The sequence below is a fragment of the Schistocerca americana genome, chromosome 3 (genome assembly GCF_021461395.2).
Source record: "Schistocerca americana isolate TAMUIC-IGC-003095 chromosome 3, iqSchAmer2.1, whole genome shotgun sequence".
Lineage (NCBI taxonomy): Eukaryota > Metazoa > Arthropoda > Insecta > Orthoptera > Acrididae > Schistocerca > Schistocerca americana.
Window position 1 is genome coordinate 770,131,935 of NC_060121.1, and position 16,214 is coordinate 770,148,148.

The following is a 16,214-nucleotide window of genomic DNA, read 5'->3' on the forward strand; positions in this document are numbered from 1 at the left end:
CCGATGGATTAGGACATCGACGAGCAGTTACAACAGCTGTGGGCCGGCTTGCCGCAGGAGAGGATACAACGTCTTCCCGACCCCCTGCGCAACCGAATTAATGCACACATCCAGGCCATACTGATAAGTGGACTCATACCGACAGGTTCCTTGTAAATCTGACTCGACTTAATCTCTGAACTACCTCGAGATGACTGGGTGTTTGTGTTGTACTCATTTCATCATCATTCGTGAATGTGGCGCGTTTGGACTGAACGAAGGTTGGGACTTTGTACGGGCGCTGATAACCGCGCAGTTGAGCGCCCCAATTCAGTTTAATGCAAGAACCTTGCAGTTGACAAAAGCAGCCGTTATGTTTCGATAATAGACTGTGATACGACCTGATTTTCATAACGTACAGTTGATTCCAGAGCCTCAGTTCGAGCCTCAGTTTGGTACAAGGAGGAGATGGAAAGTGAATCGGCGTCCAATCGGTATCGTTAGATATAGTAAAGAATTACAGAAAAAAGGGAGAGCTGCAAGCTATACCTGTGAGCCCACAATATTAGCGTCCAGGAAGCAGCGATAGGTCGACAACTTTCCGTGGACCCCTGACCATAAACTCTTTTTGGGTTATTCAGTGGCAGTAAGGGATATCAGAACATTGCGGATTAAGGACAACTGCTCATGGAATGAATGTTCTCTTCTTAGTGTATGTTGTCACAGACAAAAGAATTCCGCATGCACTTCCAACTCTCGACGTCTATTTAGAGATTTATTTTTTTCCACCTGCTCTTCCGACTCTCGACATCTGCAGAAGTTTTTATCTATGTACTATTATTTAAATGGTTTCACAATCGGTCTCCTGATGTTTAAGAAATTTTTTCTGCCTCCACTAGAAAGTGAAGAAACCTACATTGCATGTTGAAGAACCCGAAAGCCACGCCAAAGATTTTGACTCTAAAAATTATTTTCTGTCGAAGGTGCACTTACTCTTATCGGGTCCGTTGTCATGACTGTGACCTGATGGCCTCTCTTGGCGAGCTCGAGAGCTATCAGTCTGAAAGGCAGCTGGTGGCTGATGGAGGCCGTCGGGACGATGCCCAGGATCCTGGCTGAGTGGGCCACTCGAGCCGCCAGCATCACTACTAGGATCAGCGGCACGGAGGCATTCATTGTGAAAATGGCGGAGTCTCACCCGCAGGCAGGGCCAACGATCACGTAAAAGCGCCTTACCCGTCTGCGAAAGAGAAACATTAAGAGATCATCCTTAGCGTTTAAGTCTTTCTAGACAGCCCAGGGCATAATGGAACATTTGTTACGGTAACAAATCCTAGCTTTACTTAATATGTACCCCAGTTTGTTTATGAAGAAGCAATTCTTGGTTTTACACACGAAATTTTGCTGAAGAAATCTTCAGAAGATGGCAGAAAACAAGAACTCAGAAGAGAAACCTACAAGGGAAGAAAGAACCCTGAGTACAAATCTGTGGCCTTCTGAAGAGATGACATAAAAAAACGTTATGAAATTACAATGAAATCCAGATCATTAGCTGCTTACAGGCATTGATAAATATCAACGGCGACATTTGAAAATGTGTGCGCAGACCGGGACTCGAACCCGGGATCACCTGATTATATGGCAGACAGTGTATCCGACTGAGCCACCGAGGACACAGAGGACAGTGCGACTGCAGGGACTGATCTCTGGCAAACTCCCCGTGAGATCCACATTTCCAACTTACTGTCCACACATTACATTTGTTGTGCCCCTGCCCACTATACTCATTACTCGCGGCAGTCAGTCTACCGATTTTGGTAAGAGTTTGAGCAATGCGAGTGCTTCCGCACTGAAAAATATCATTGTCCGGTAACCTTTATCTATATGAACATGGTATCTGTTCTTTCGGACATGTCTTCATATAAATAAGACTTACCGGCCAATGATCTTCTTCAGTGTGGATGCTCTCACATTGCTCAAACTCTTATGGGAATCAGTAGACTGGCTGCGGTGAGTAATGAGTGTAGTGGGCAAGGGCACTATAAATGTAGTGTGGGGACAGTAAACTGGAAACGTGGAATTCACGGGGAGCGTGCCAGAGATCAGTCCCTGCAGTCGCTCAGTGCTTTGTGTCCTTGGTGGCTCAGTCAGCCGGCACGGTAACTCAGCTTGTCGGTCAAAGGCCCTCCGTAATTAAAAAAAAACAAACACTGAGTGAATAGATCAACGATGAACCTGAGCAAGCTTCATGGTACATCCGACCCAAACAAACACAGCGGCCAATGACGAACAAAATGAGATCAGAAAAAAAGTCGCATAGAACATCTGCCATGTAAGCAGGTGATCCTGGGTTCGAGGCCTGGTCGGGGCACACATTTTCAACTGTCACTGTTGATATTTATCAACGCTTATAAGCAGCTAATGGTCTGGATTTCATTGTAATTCCGTTCTTCGAGAGCTGCAAGATCACCAATGGTATCTATTCTTTCGGACATATCCGAAAGAACACATACCATCTTCATATATTCATATATCATATAAAAACGTTAGGTTGAACTTGATATTGTATTTTATGAAAATTGATACGTTTTTTAAAGTTTATGTTCCTTTTTCTCAGAATCTATGAATTATTTAATTTCGTACACTTTTTCTGTGAACACAATAATTGTCGTCTCAAGAGCAAATTTTAAAATTCTGAGTGTGAACTGAGATAACGGGCAAAGTGCTTAGAATTTTACCTGAATTTTATATTACCCTTAAGAATTAAATTTGAAAAATTATTAAAATTCTCCTGTTCCATACATTCAAAAGAATCTCACGAGAGCAGCTTACTATATGCAAAGGGATTAAACAGGGAAAGTTGTATAGAAATCTAGAAATCTCTCGAACAGTTTCTGAGAAAAAGATGATTATATTATTTACTGCTATTTCTTGAAAAAGTTCCTATCTTAAATACTTAAGATTTAAATTAATACTATATTAAAAAGTATTATATAGCCTGCTTTGGCCCGCAACGTTCACTGTGTGTTAACGTACCGCTGCAATGCCTCGTCGACGTTACTATCGTCGGCGACTTCGGTGGTATGTTCCTGTGTATGGTTCATTGAAAGAAATAAAAATTGACCTTATTGGGAAATTTATTACTCTATATATATATATATATATATATATATATATATATATATATATATATATATATATATATATATTGTATTATATATAATAATAATAATATATATAACAATACAAGGAACTTAACAGTAATGTGTTACTTTCATGTAAAGCACGTGCTAAATCTCGTTGTCATGTATTCAAAACTGTGGATTTGGCGCTTCTTTTAAATAGTGTCTGTTTTCCATGAACGTGTCCCCCCTCCCTACTTATTGGAGTAGTGAAAAACGGTCAAATTAATGATTTCAGTTATTCATTAAATGTTGAATCTTCTGGTCAGAGATACAAAATATGCTGGCTTCATTCACCTATCGTCTCTCGATTCCAAGTTAGAAAATTTCATTATGGACTGCTTCTGCAGCACAATAGCGCACAGGCGTTTAATGTTCTTACTAAAGGAGAACTTTCTGCACAATGTTATCCCATTCAGACACTTAATGAACGCGGATAGTCAAAATACGTAACACCGTTTAAATATTTTGATAAAGAAACTAGTAATGATGAAGGAGTGTTGTACTCATTGGAAAAACTGTTCTGTGTTTTTAGTTGAGGGTCAGTAATTCGTAAATTAATTACTACTTCCTGCCTTGCGCTTTGTCTGACGTTGATTATAATAATTTTTGCCACTTCAAAAGATATAATTTCTCGTCAGTATCCATTAAATAGGAGGAAAACAATGTATTTACTGAACACAGTTGATATTAATATCGAACCTTGTGGAGCTTCATTAATGATTTCCTCAACCGGAAAATCTTTCCTGCCTTATTACTTGAATTATCCACTTGTTAAACTATTAATTCTTTGAATACTTTGTTTTTACAGTAAAATCTGCCATGTCGATTTGACGGAAGCTGAGAAAAACCTGGAGGCGTCTGTGCTCTTTATTGGGATCCCTACGCTGGCCACCTTTGTGAAGAACTCTGGGTGTTTATTATACACGTCTTAGCGAATACAGGTCATGTTTCTTATTTCCGCCTCATAGTCAAAACACAATAAATATTAATACATGAAAACCCGAAGAAAAATGCATAATTTTAGGTTTATACCGGTGTGCTGCACGATGTTTTCTTTCACCTTAATTGAAGTTGATGGCATGGCTATAATAATTCCATTGTTTCACTCAAAAACAAAGAATTCATAGCGAAAAATATCTGAGCACCCACAGGTATGTGTCCTTGATGAGTGATAAATACCCAGAGAAATAGAAGAAAAATTCTATTAGCAATACTGAAGACTTTTCCAGAACACTATACCACCATAAACGTCATAGGAAATAATTTCAGAGACATGTTAGGTAGGTATAACTGTACAACTGTAGTATCACGTTCTCTAAAAGTGATGTATTGTAATTTCTCTAAAAGATGTTCCTTAGCCTTTCCTCTTTTGTTAAGATACGATTTTTACCAGAGAACGAGTACTGAGCGGTGAAGTTGTAACCCTGTAATACGCCTTACGCTGTATTAAACTTCAAAGAAATTGAATTTTTATCAGTCTTCTTCACTTACTCTTTTCTGCTGCTTGAGCATGTTTTCCTCTTCAGATATCATCATCAGCAGCAGCAGCAGCAGCAGCAGCCAATTCAATCATTAAATGATGTGGCCTCCTCGAGTCTTGGATTCAGATGGGCTTTCAACAGTCCTCTCCAAGTGGATCGGTCTTGGACTGTTCTCTGCCACGTGCTACCAGCGATCTTCGTGATATCTTTGACTCATCTGTCCGGTGGTCTTCCTCTAGGCCTCCGATGCTCTTTCGGACTCCACTCAAGTACTAGCTTCGTCCATCTGCTATTTTTTCCTCTGGTGACGTGACCAGCCCACTGTCCATGACGCAACCACACGTCAGCATAGGAAGAATGCATTGACCACATACTGTTTTCTTTAGATTTACTACCATTTTTGATCTGAATACTGTTGAATTCCGCCGGCCGCTTTGGCCGAGCGGTTCTAGGCGCTTCAGTTCGGAACCGCGCTGCTGCTACGGTCGCAGGTTCGAATCCTGCCTCGGGCATGGATGTGTGTGATGTCGTTAGGTTTAAGCAGTTCTAAGTCTAGGGGACTGATGACCTCAGACGTTAAGTCCCGTAGTGCTTAGAGCCATTTGTTTTTTTTTTTTTTTTTTTTTTTTTTTTGTTGAATTTCTCCCAAACGCTTGCCAGTAAGGCAATATCATCAGCAAATCTCAAGCTGGTAAGCCTTCTTCCATTCATTCTAATTCCCTTACCTTCCCAGCTCAGCTTTGACGTAGCCATTTCCAGTACAGCCGAGGTTTTGAGATCGGATCGCCTTGCTTGACTCCCCTCATGATGCGGAATTCTTGAGTTGATTCGCCGATGTTAAGATAAGCTGAAGAAGTCTTGTACATATTGCTGAGCACTTCAGTGTACGCTGCTCCCATTCCTTGCTCACTCAAAGCTTGGAGGACAGCTATATGGCTAACGGAGTCAAAGGCCTTTTCAAAATCAACAAAGGCAATGCAGAGAGGCAGCTGGTATTCATTTGTTCTGCTTATCACTTCACTAACGGGCAGAATGTGGTCAATAGTGCTAAAATTGCTTTGGAATCCTGCTTGTTCTATAGATTGGGCTGAGTCTAGAGGAGGACTAATTCGATTTAACAGAATCTTTGTGAAAAATTCGTACGAAATTGAGAGCAAGCTGATAGGACGATAGTTTTTGATATTGTGAGCACTTCCTTTCTTGTGTATCAATATAATCTTTGCCTTGTTCCACGATAGTGGGATTGAAACATAGTGCCGCAGGAAGTAAATACTTTTGCCACGTGATTTATTGTTACCTCTCCTGCCAGTCTCAGGATGTCAACACTGAGCTCATCATCACCCGGCACTGTTCCCTTCTTCATGCAGCCTAGAGCACACTTGACTTCCGATGAGAGTATATCTGGAACAGTTGTTGTTGTTGTGGTCTTCAGTCCTGAGACTGGTTTGATGCAGCTCTCCATGCTACTCTATCCTGTGCAAGCTCCTTCATCTACCAGTACCTACTGCAACCTACATCCTTCTGAATCTGCTTTGTGTATTCATCTCTTGGTCCCCCTCTACGATTTTTACTCTCCACATTGCCCTCCAAGGCTAAATTTGTGATCCCTTGATGCCTCAGGACATGTCCTACTAACCGATCCCTTCTTCTAGTCAACTTGTGCCACAAATTTCTTTTCTCCCCAATCCTATTCAATACCTCCTCATTAGTTACGTGATCTACCCACCTAATCTTCAACATTCTTCTGTAGCACTACATTTCAAAAGCTTCTATTCTCTTCTTGTCCAAACTATTTATTGTCCATGTTTCACTTCCATACATGGCTACACTCCATACAAATACTTTCAGAAACGACTTCCTGACACTTAAATCTATACTCGATGTTAACAAATTTCTCTTCTTCAGAAACGCTTTCCTTGCCATTGCCAGTCTACATTTTATATCCTCTCTACTTCGATCATTATCAGTTATTTTGCTCCCCAAATAGCAAAACTCCTTTACTACTTTAAGTTCTCATTTCCTAGTCTAATTCCCTCAGCATCCCTCGACTTAATTCGACTGGAACAGTAGGTACATCAATTAATTTAGATACACTCAAATTTTCCCTTGGTTTGCTATACAAATTGCTATAAAAGTCTCCGATGAACTTCAAAACCTCCTCCTTTTCAGTGATTCGACTATCATTTCCACCAAGGGCGATAATCTGCTTTTTACCGATTGTGAGTTTGCGTTTGGGTGGCTTCAAACGTGTCTTGCTCTCTGCGTTTGCTTGTAAGGTGCCTTCACTGAATTTCTATACGTCAGTTTTCATTTCTCTTCGCACTGCCTTACATAGTTCGGAATTCGCTGCCATGTCACGATCGGTTTGGATTTTCATTTCTCTCCTCTGTTGTAAAAGGTTTTCAGTCTTGACACTGAACTTCTTTGGTTGTTTATTCTTTTGGCATAGCCCACCAACTTCTTCTGTACTTGAAACAATCATCTCCGCCAAATCTCCATCTTTAGTTTCGTGGAATTTCGACGAATGTTCTTCCAGGTTTTTGAAGGTTGATTATGCTTCTCTTCCCTTTCATCTCTTACATTGAGCTCAGTCTTTGCTCTCACCAGACGGTGATCACTGCCAGTGTTGAACTGATTTAGCACTGTCACGACTTTCACAATTCGCGGAATGTTTCACAGAATAAAGTCTATCTCATTTTTGACATTGAAATTTTCGCTACTCCAAGCCCATTTTCGGTCAGGGTGTTTCTTAAAGAATTTATTCATGATGGACATATTGGTGTACTCACCGAAGTGGACTAATCTCTCACCTCTATCCTTTCGGTCATCAATCCCATAGTTACCCACCACTGTGTCACATTGTTTCTTGGTGCCAACTTCTGCATTAAAATAGCCAATAACCATCTGGAAGTGACAATCGCTACCTTTTTTACAGGTGCTATCCAGGATTTCATAAAAATATTCAATTTCTTCGTCAGGGTGGCTTGAAATGGGAGCATACACCTGAACAATCTGTATTTTATACCTATTCGACACTTTAAGGACCATTCGAACAATCCTGCTGGAAGTTTCTTCTAAGAAAGATACTCTGTCAGCGATATTCTTGCTAATTAAGAACCCAACGCCATTGAGTTTCCTTCCGGGTCGCCACAAAAGTAGAACAAGTTGCCAGAGTGCAAACGGAGACAGTCTTCCCCTTTTCGGCGTACTTCGTTTAAACCAACAATACTCCAGTTGATTTCTGTAAGCTCTTTCTCGATCTCTTTTAGTCTGTCATTGCCTATTAGACAGCGACAGCGACAGTTATATGTACAGAGTTGAAAAATCTGCATCTTCTTCTCATCACATCTTGGTTCCAAGGCGGGTGTAAACTGAATGTGTACGCAACGGAGAATAATACACGCTAAAATGAAGATCTGGCCCAGTCTTACTGCCCCATGGAGCAGGTTTTAGGATCTCTTAATTCTATAAATTAGAATCTAAACATAAATGAATGATGAAGGCAACTAAACCTACTAAATGATAAACGTTGCTCCTGCTTATATACTTACTAATCAATCCAACTCTGCCCCTCATTATGACTGCACGGTCTAATATCAATAACGCGAAATGACTGACTTCATCTACGTACGAAACACTAGAAGGCACTACTTTCAAAGTGATCTACGATGGTGTGGAACTTCAGTGGAAATAAACTAACGTGATCACAGCTGTTTAACTTTTATAGCCCTAATAAGCCGAAGCAGTTTGCGATATCACCGTATTTACTGCGTCTGGTGCGTCGAAGTGATGGTTCTCGTACTCGACTGCGACAATGGAATTACTCCAGCCACAATTAAACTCCCTCAAACACTAGGACGGCAGAAGGCGGTCCTCTGACTAATATACTCTAATTCTGTCTTCTCCTCTCTGTGTTCTAGAGACGAGAAACGCGAACTCCCAGCCACGAGGACGGAGTTCAGATAACATCTCAACGTAAGTATAGGCAGAAGAAGTGCTCTCAGTTACTGAACGCTGCGTACTCAACGACGACAATCAACCCGGAGGTGAAGTCCAGAACCGTATAGGTTCGCAACAGTACAGTGCCTAACTGTTCAAACTATAAACTCTCCTGAGAGCAAGGAGATCTGTATCAACAAATTTGATATCGAGCGACCGTCACACATGGACTCTCACAACGGAAGACGTCGTCTCTCCAGCGCTGGCTTCCCGGCAAGGTTCGGCTCCCAACCATCGTAATTCCGAAAACGAATCATATCCCGAAACTACGGAATATTCTCCCTCTCTGCGGATTCTTCCGAACGCCGACCAACATTATTTTAGGCTTTTGTCGTACAGCGTGGAAAGTTTGCGAGGAAAAACCTATACTCGTACAGTGGTACGCTACTGAGTAAAAGTCCTTGGAAATAACCCAGCCTGTGTGGTTTCTGAGGTGCCGCTTCTTCGTTCCTCTCACCTGCGTCCAAGATTTTCAGCGTTCGCAAGTGTTATCCGGTTATCCTTCCGACCCCTACTACAATAGCGGCCAGCCGTCACCTTATTGTGCTCCAGAGCACAGGTGCTACGATGTCTGTCTAGCTACTTCCTGTGCTTAAACAGGACCAACACCTGTGCGGGCCTTCCACCCAGAGGTTGAGTTCTGCCTGCCGTTTCATCTCCACTGGCGTTCCAACCTTTACTAGTATAGGCAATCATTCATTATGCCGTTTTTATAATTGCGTTAACAATTATTTATAATGCGTACGTGACATTGTCAGTCTCCTTTAAATATTCATATATATGATGTACTACCTATCAAATAATACCTAATGTGGTTGTACATCACGACAAAGTATGTGGATGAGTGCTTGTAAGGTGCGAAATTATAGCCACCTTACATGGTGTTTGGGACATCAAAGTTGCTCCCACCCGGAGATCCGATTGTGGGGCTATTACTCCGGAAAATTTAACATTAATGTCACACATCATAACTGAAATACATAAGAAAACATAATGAACCATACGCGCTGCCGTCTGAGTTTTTGTTTATGACCATCAGTTTAACCTAACAGTGTATTTTCTTCATCTGTGACATATGTTACTTCACTTCGTTTTATTACAATCCATATCAATTTAGGCCTGTTACCTGAATTGTTAATCAGAAGAATTGCGGCCAAGACATTGCTTTCAACGACGTACCAATAGTTATAGTATAAAAGTCCGAGTAGAGATTGACATTTCCAGGAACGAATATAGATTCATTATAGAGGAGGGCTGTGTGCTTCACGCTTTGTGGCTTCCCGGAGGTGAATACGCAGCCACAGTGCACTAGGAATACAGTGACCATGAAGCCATCTCCGTGGACGGTAATATTTTTGATAAACATTCCCCCTCCCCTACTGCGCACGTTTCGCTTCTACATAACGACGATGACCAACCAGTAACTGAAGGAAGAATTTTAACCAGTAACTCCTCTTCTTCCGCATAAGCATGGGGATACTCCTTTTCTATTCAATGACGATGGCCCATCAATGGTACCCACAATAATTTTACACATTTCTTCACTATAAGCGGGGGCCAACTCTCATTTAGAAGAAAAAGCGACACTAGCCTTTGACGTGTTCAGCTCTACATGAACTGCTATCCTGAAGAAGACCCCAGCAGCAGAGAGGTCGAAACATCGATCGTGTAGAAGAAATATGTCATGACCTAACAACCTACAATATTTTACCTTCAATTGTTAATTTGTCTCATAATATGCAGACGCTTAGGCTTGTGTAATAAATGTCCTTTCCAAACTGCCGAACAAAAAACGGTAAATACCTAGCTTAAGGGGGGGAAGGGGGGGGGGGGGGAGGGAGGAGGGAACGAAATTAAACCTCACAGTTTTCGAAGGTATGCGTTGTTATTTCAATGGTTACAGTATCGACTGAAATTTACGAAGAACTTGGCGGTATGATCCCGCTTATCAGAATGACTTTGCTTTTCCTCTGGCCTTGATGAGTGCACTCATTAGCTTGGGATGAGTGTCATAAAGCCATTGTATCCTTTCCTGTGGCAAATAGTTCATAACTGTGTAACTGGTGCTTGATATCCTTGATACTGGCATGTCCCACATATGTTCTGTCAGGTACAAACCTTAGGATCTTCCACAGGAGTACGTCAATATCTGGCAGACAATTCATAGAGACACGTGCCATACGTGGAGGAGCATTGTCCTGCTGAAAAATAGCATTGCGATATTGTCGGGTGAGAGGTAACGTATGAGAATGCAGGATGTCCCTGACATTCCGTTATGCAGTCAGAGAGCCTTCAATGGCTATTAGCCGTTTCCTTAAGTCGTAGCTCATGACACCATGCACCAGGAGTCACACAGCTGTGTCTCTATAGAACACTGTTAAGTATGAGACTTCTTCCCAGGATGCCGGTATGCTTTCCCACGTTGGTCATCTGGTAGTGCAGAATCGCGATTCATCACCAACACAGTGCAACGCCATTCATCGGCAGTCCATGCTTCCCGGTCATAGCACCTCTCCATAGGTAGTCTACTCGAGCGACGGTGATTCCGAAGTCCGACTGCAGCTGGTTTTCGTCCAAAGGTGTCACAGAATGTTGCAACGGGTCCATTACGTGTTGTATAATGGCAGGCGCAGAAGTAAAGAGATTACTGTGTGCTTGGTGCACAATACAGTGATGCTCCCTTGTGGTGGTCAGGCGTGACTGATGAGAACCTCGATGACTAGTACACCTTCACTCGGGTTCCCAGGCTTTCTAACATCAGGTCACTATCACATCCGAATGCCCCACAAATATTTATATTGCACGATTCGACCAGCTGGTGAAATGGAGACCAACAATGAGACCACTTTCTAACTCTGTCAGGCGCTGATAATATTGACTAACACGAGTACGCAGCTTGTCAGTGTCCTTCACACGATCATTCAACTTCTCTCGTTGTTCATACCTGTTATATGAGATGTGACAAAAAGTAATTAGACTGATGCGAAAAAAAAATGTTGTGTAACGTTTTAGTCAGTTTAGTGTTGTCTCCTTCAAAGTAGTTCCCTCCTGATTGCACACACTTTTTCCAGCCCTTCTGCCATTGATGGTAACATTTCTGGAACTCATCTTCTTCAATATCCTCCAAGACCCTCGTCACAGCTTTTTGGAGATCTTGTGTTGTTTGAAAATGGTGTCCCTTGACCGCCGTTTTGAGTCTTGGGAATAGAATAAAGTCGCACGGAGCGATATCTGGTGAATAAGGTGGCTATGGTATCTGTTTTGAGGTTAAAAATTGCCGTACTGACAGAGCAGTATGGGATGGTGCATTACCGTGATGCAGAATCCAATTTTGCACAAATCTTTCTCATACCAAAATCTTCAGTTATTATTAGACGAGCCGTTTCTCGGCTAATGTTCAGTTCTTCTCCAATAATTTTCACGTATAACCTTTGATCAGATCGAGATTGATGGTCATCCACTGCGGTCTTCATTTTCACCATTCGTTATGCCTCCACTAAACACTTTATGGTAACGAAAAACTTGAGCTCTTGACATAACTTCCTCTCCAAAAGCCTTCTGAAGCTTACCGTAAGTTATCGTCGCGTTTTCACCCAATTTAACGCAAAAAGAAATGGCATACCGTTGCGCAATAATAAGCGGTTCCATTTCCGTGACGAGAGACGCAAACACGTGTTATTACAGCACAACTCCCGACTGAGCAGTTGCATCGATGTGCCGCTTGGACATGAACAATGAGTTAAAATTTTAACTCGTTGGACTAGAAGCAGCTTATAGACCAAGGTCAAAGATATTGTGCCTACGCAAACCTGCAGGGTTGCCACATCTTGCAAAGAAAATCAGTCTCATTACTTTATTTTTGCACCTCGTACATCATACGAGGCATTGTAACGGCGCTAAACACGCACAACACTAACGCACTGTGATGGCCATCCTACCTCTCAAAGACGTTGCAAGCAACCCGATTTACGTATACGCTAATGGTGTGTATGTATTACATTGAGGTCCGACCATGTCTTCTGGATGCTCCACATTTTTTTCAGACAGTATACATTGGATTAAAATTTGTATGTGCTGTATATTATTATGGATATTATATCAAATTCAACTTCTCATTTATAAGATCTGTTAATCTCTTAAGTAACCTTCGGTTTTTTCATGCTTGTTTAACATCATTTCACATCACATTGTTAGATAAGTTAGATTAAAAATACAAGATATGCTTCCCATCAAATATGCAACATTTCACGGTGGCCGTCCTTATACCGTGCACTCCACTCTACTTCTCGTAATTATTTCAAAGCTATTGTCTCAACGTATCGTTGCCTTCACACGCTTTTATGACAGTTTCTTTGTACTACGTTGTTCTATGTTTTTAGTGTTTTGTTAATATAATCACAAGCTTTTTTTGTAGAACTATGTGTGTGTTGTTATGTAACACCTCTGTTTTACATCTCTAAAACAGTATCTGCATAACTACTGGGTGCAGAATTGTGGCACAAGAGAGTGATTAGCCATAATGACGACGTTTACTTTTAAAATTAGGAGAGCATATGTTCCAAGAAGGGTCGGGCAACGTATTACTTTCCATCACGTACGTCTCGCGAAATAATCACGACGAGAAAATTTGACAGATTACAGACCATAAGGAAGTCTACCAACATTCTTTCTTCCAACGCATGACGGCGAATGAGCGTGGTTTTGAGGTGTAGGCGGCGATACTAGCGGTGACAGAAGTACCCTCCGCCAAACAGCGTAGGTTGATTTGTTGAGTAAAGATGTAGCTCCTCCTCGCCTTGACGTGACTGGGATGTCGGTGTGTTTCAATGATCCACTGATCAATGCTGGCTGGAGTAATGCTTCTTCTAGGAACAACCATGCAACACTTGTCAGCTGGTGATATTGCTGACAAAGAGAAGGCCCGATAGGAGTCTTCTTCTTGGGAATAAGTGGGCGGCAACCACACGAGCCTTAGCTAAGTCTGACATAACTGCCACTTACTTGTGGCCTGCTCTTGTTTTTTTGGCCTCAACTGTTTTAGGTTTCGAGATCTCAGGCGACTTCGGTTGATTCAAATGGCTCTGAGCACTATGGGACTCAACTTCTGAGGTCATTAGTCGCCTAGAACTTAGAACTAGTTAAACCTAACTAACCTAAGGACATCACACACATCCATGCCCGAGGCAGGATTCGAACCTGCGACCGTAGCGGTCTCGCGGTTCCAGACTGCAGCGCCTAGAACCGCACGGCCACTTCGGCTGGCTCAGGCGACTTTCATTACCCTTTTCTATCTCCAACGGTCAAAGCTTAGCATAGGATTCCAGTGTCTGTTCAGACTGCCAATATCCGTTCAGAGTGGAAACTCTATGAAACGTCCGCCGAAACTTCATGAATTAATTCGACCTTCAAGATTTCAAGGCAATTCGGCCGACAACCCTATCTTCCAGAGGACATGAGTCGCATGAGCCCTGGACAATGCATGGCGTAAGTGGATGTATGTTATCTTGCCAACGGGAGAGGATGAGAGGTAAATTTTCTAGCACCTTTAATAATCAGAACATATCAGCTAAGAAAGGTAACCCCGAAAGGAAATTCTTGTCCACCTAGGTGGTGGTGGGGGTGGGGGGGGGGGGGGTGATGGCTGGTAACCAATTCTACACTACTCCTTGCACCCCAAGGAGCCTCGGAAACAGGATGGACTCAAAGGTAAATGATAATGCTATGAAGAAAGGCAAATGGAATTGAAGCAATGGGTGCATGAAGGCAGCAACATGTAATGTCAGAGGAATTTTTCAAAAAGATATATAACTAGTAAATATACTAAAAGACTTGAATATCGTTGTTGTAGTAATCACATTTACGAAAATGAAAGCTAGAGGTTATAAATGTGTAGGAGATTACGTTATGTTCTGTAGTGTAATTACATAACATAAAAGAGCAAGCAATGGTGTAGCACGGCTCCTGCATAAAGAACTGGGAAAACAGTTCAAAGATTGCACATACTTACAGTCAGAAGAAAACTGACGAGAGGCAATGGCTGCACCAGAAGAAGGAAAAAATGATAACCTTAACACCTTATATGAAGAACTACAAAAGAATTTGAATATTTACAGTGCTACTGACCATATTATTATGATGGACGATTTCAATGCCAGAATGTGAAATTTCCGAGTAACGAACATTATATGGCCTTTTGGAGAAACGGTATGTAATTAAAATGGAAAAATAACAAGGGATTTTGCCACTTACAATAACTAAAAATATAAAACTCACTTTTTAAGAAAATTAATTTACATAAGTATACTTGGGTCACTAAAGTTCTTGCATCGCCGGCCGGTGTGGCCGTGCGGTTCTAGGCACTTCAGTTTGGAACAGCGTGACCGCTATGGTCGCAGGTTCGAATCCTGCCTCGGGCATGGATTTGTGTGATGTCCTTAGGTTAGTTAAATGTAGTTCTATGTTCTAGGGGACTGATAACCACAGGTGTTAAGTCTCATAGTGCTCGGAGCCATTTAGTTCTTGCATCAGTAACTGACTACTGCTTGGTAAATGATAAGCGAGCAGATCAAGTAAGGGATACAAGACCTTATAGCGGTCATGATATAGTGTCAGATCATTTTTAACAATCTCTGGAATAGATCTTTTTTATAAAATTCAAGAAAATGACAAAACAAATAAGTAACCAAAAAATCAGAGTCTTTATTAAGTACACTTGTTTCAAAAGGACAGCGTGAAACATCTTCACTAAAGCAGATTAAATAAATATCTTGCAGACTAGCAAACGAAGGGTAATATAGAAGATGAATGAGAAAATATAAAGAATGTGGTATATAGAGTAGCCAGAGAAGCTCTTTTTAAATCAAGAAAATAAGGAAAAGAAACCGGCTACAAATTTCGAACGAGGACCTTAAGAAGGGTGTCAACCCTTTCGCGGTCCTTGAGAGGGTATACTTCTCACTAAATGTGTTTCTATACAGCGGAATGTGTGTTACCACTTCTGTACGCTCCTGGCCTCTAGTGCAGTACGGTGCACCTGCTGTAGTCTCTGTTTGTTGTGAATTACAGCTTCAGGACTGTGGGAAGCATATATACCCCCAAACAATGGTGGTTTAATGGTTATTGGGAAGTGCAGTTACCACAAAAGTAGTTTCTGAAAGGGGCTTGGGAAGTATACTCACCACAAAATTAATCTGTCATTTGTGGTCCTTGGGAAACACACTTACCACCAACTTTGGGGGTATCAGAAAGCTTTTGGAAATACGTCTTACCACCTCTGTCTATGCTTGACATCTTATGGTAGTACACTGCACTAGGTGTATGAGAACTGCAACAACAATCCGTTTCTGTTTGTCGTGGGTTACTACTGTTGTCGCAACACATTGCTACGCTTCTGCAATATACATTATTGTGATCTGTATCAACTCATACCTTCACTGCGTGATAAAGTTTCAAGGACTATTTGCACATTGTGGTAAGTAAACTGTAATATCAGCAACAATTATTTTTAAATGAAGTAAAGGAAAACAAAATAAAAACAGAAGACACTTCATTATTTGAAACTGAGCGAACA

At 41.6% G+C, this 16,214-nt stretch overlaps 1 protein-coding gene across 1 annotated transcript in view; it reads right to left on the reverse strand.

Annotated features, from left to right (window-relative positions):
* LOC124607101 (UDP-glucosyltransferase 2-like) overlaps positions 1-16,214 on the reverse strand; it is an 88,226-nt gene that overhangs the window by 57,164 nt on the left and 14,848 nt on the right. Inside the window, exon 2 of the mRNA XM_047139297.1 lies at positions 973-1,219. Coding sequence (XP_046995253.1) covers positions 973-1,155 — 183 coding nt within the window. The 5' untranslated portion in view covers positions 1,156-1,219. The remainder of the gene's footprint in view (positions 1-972; positions 1,220-16,214) is intronic.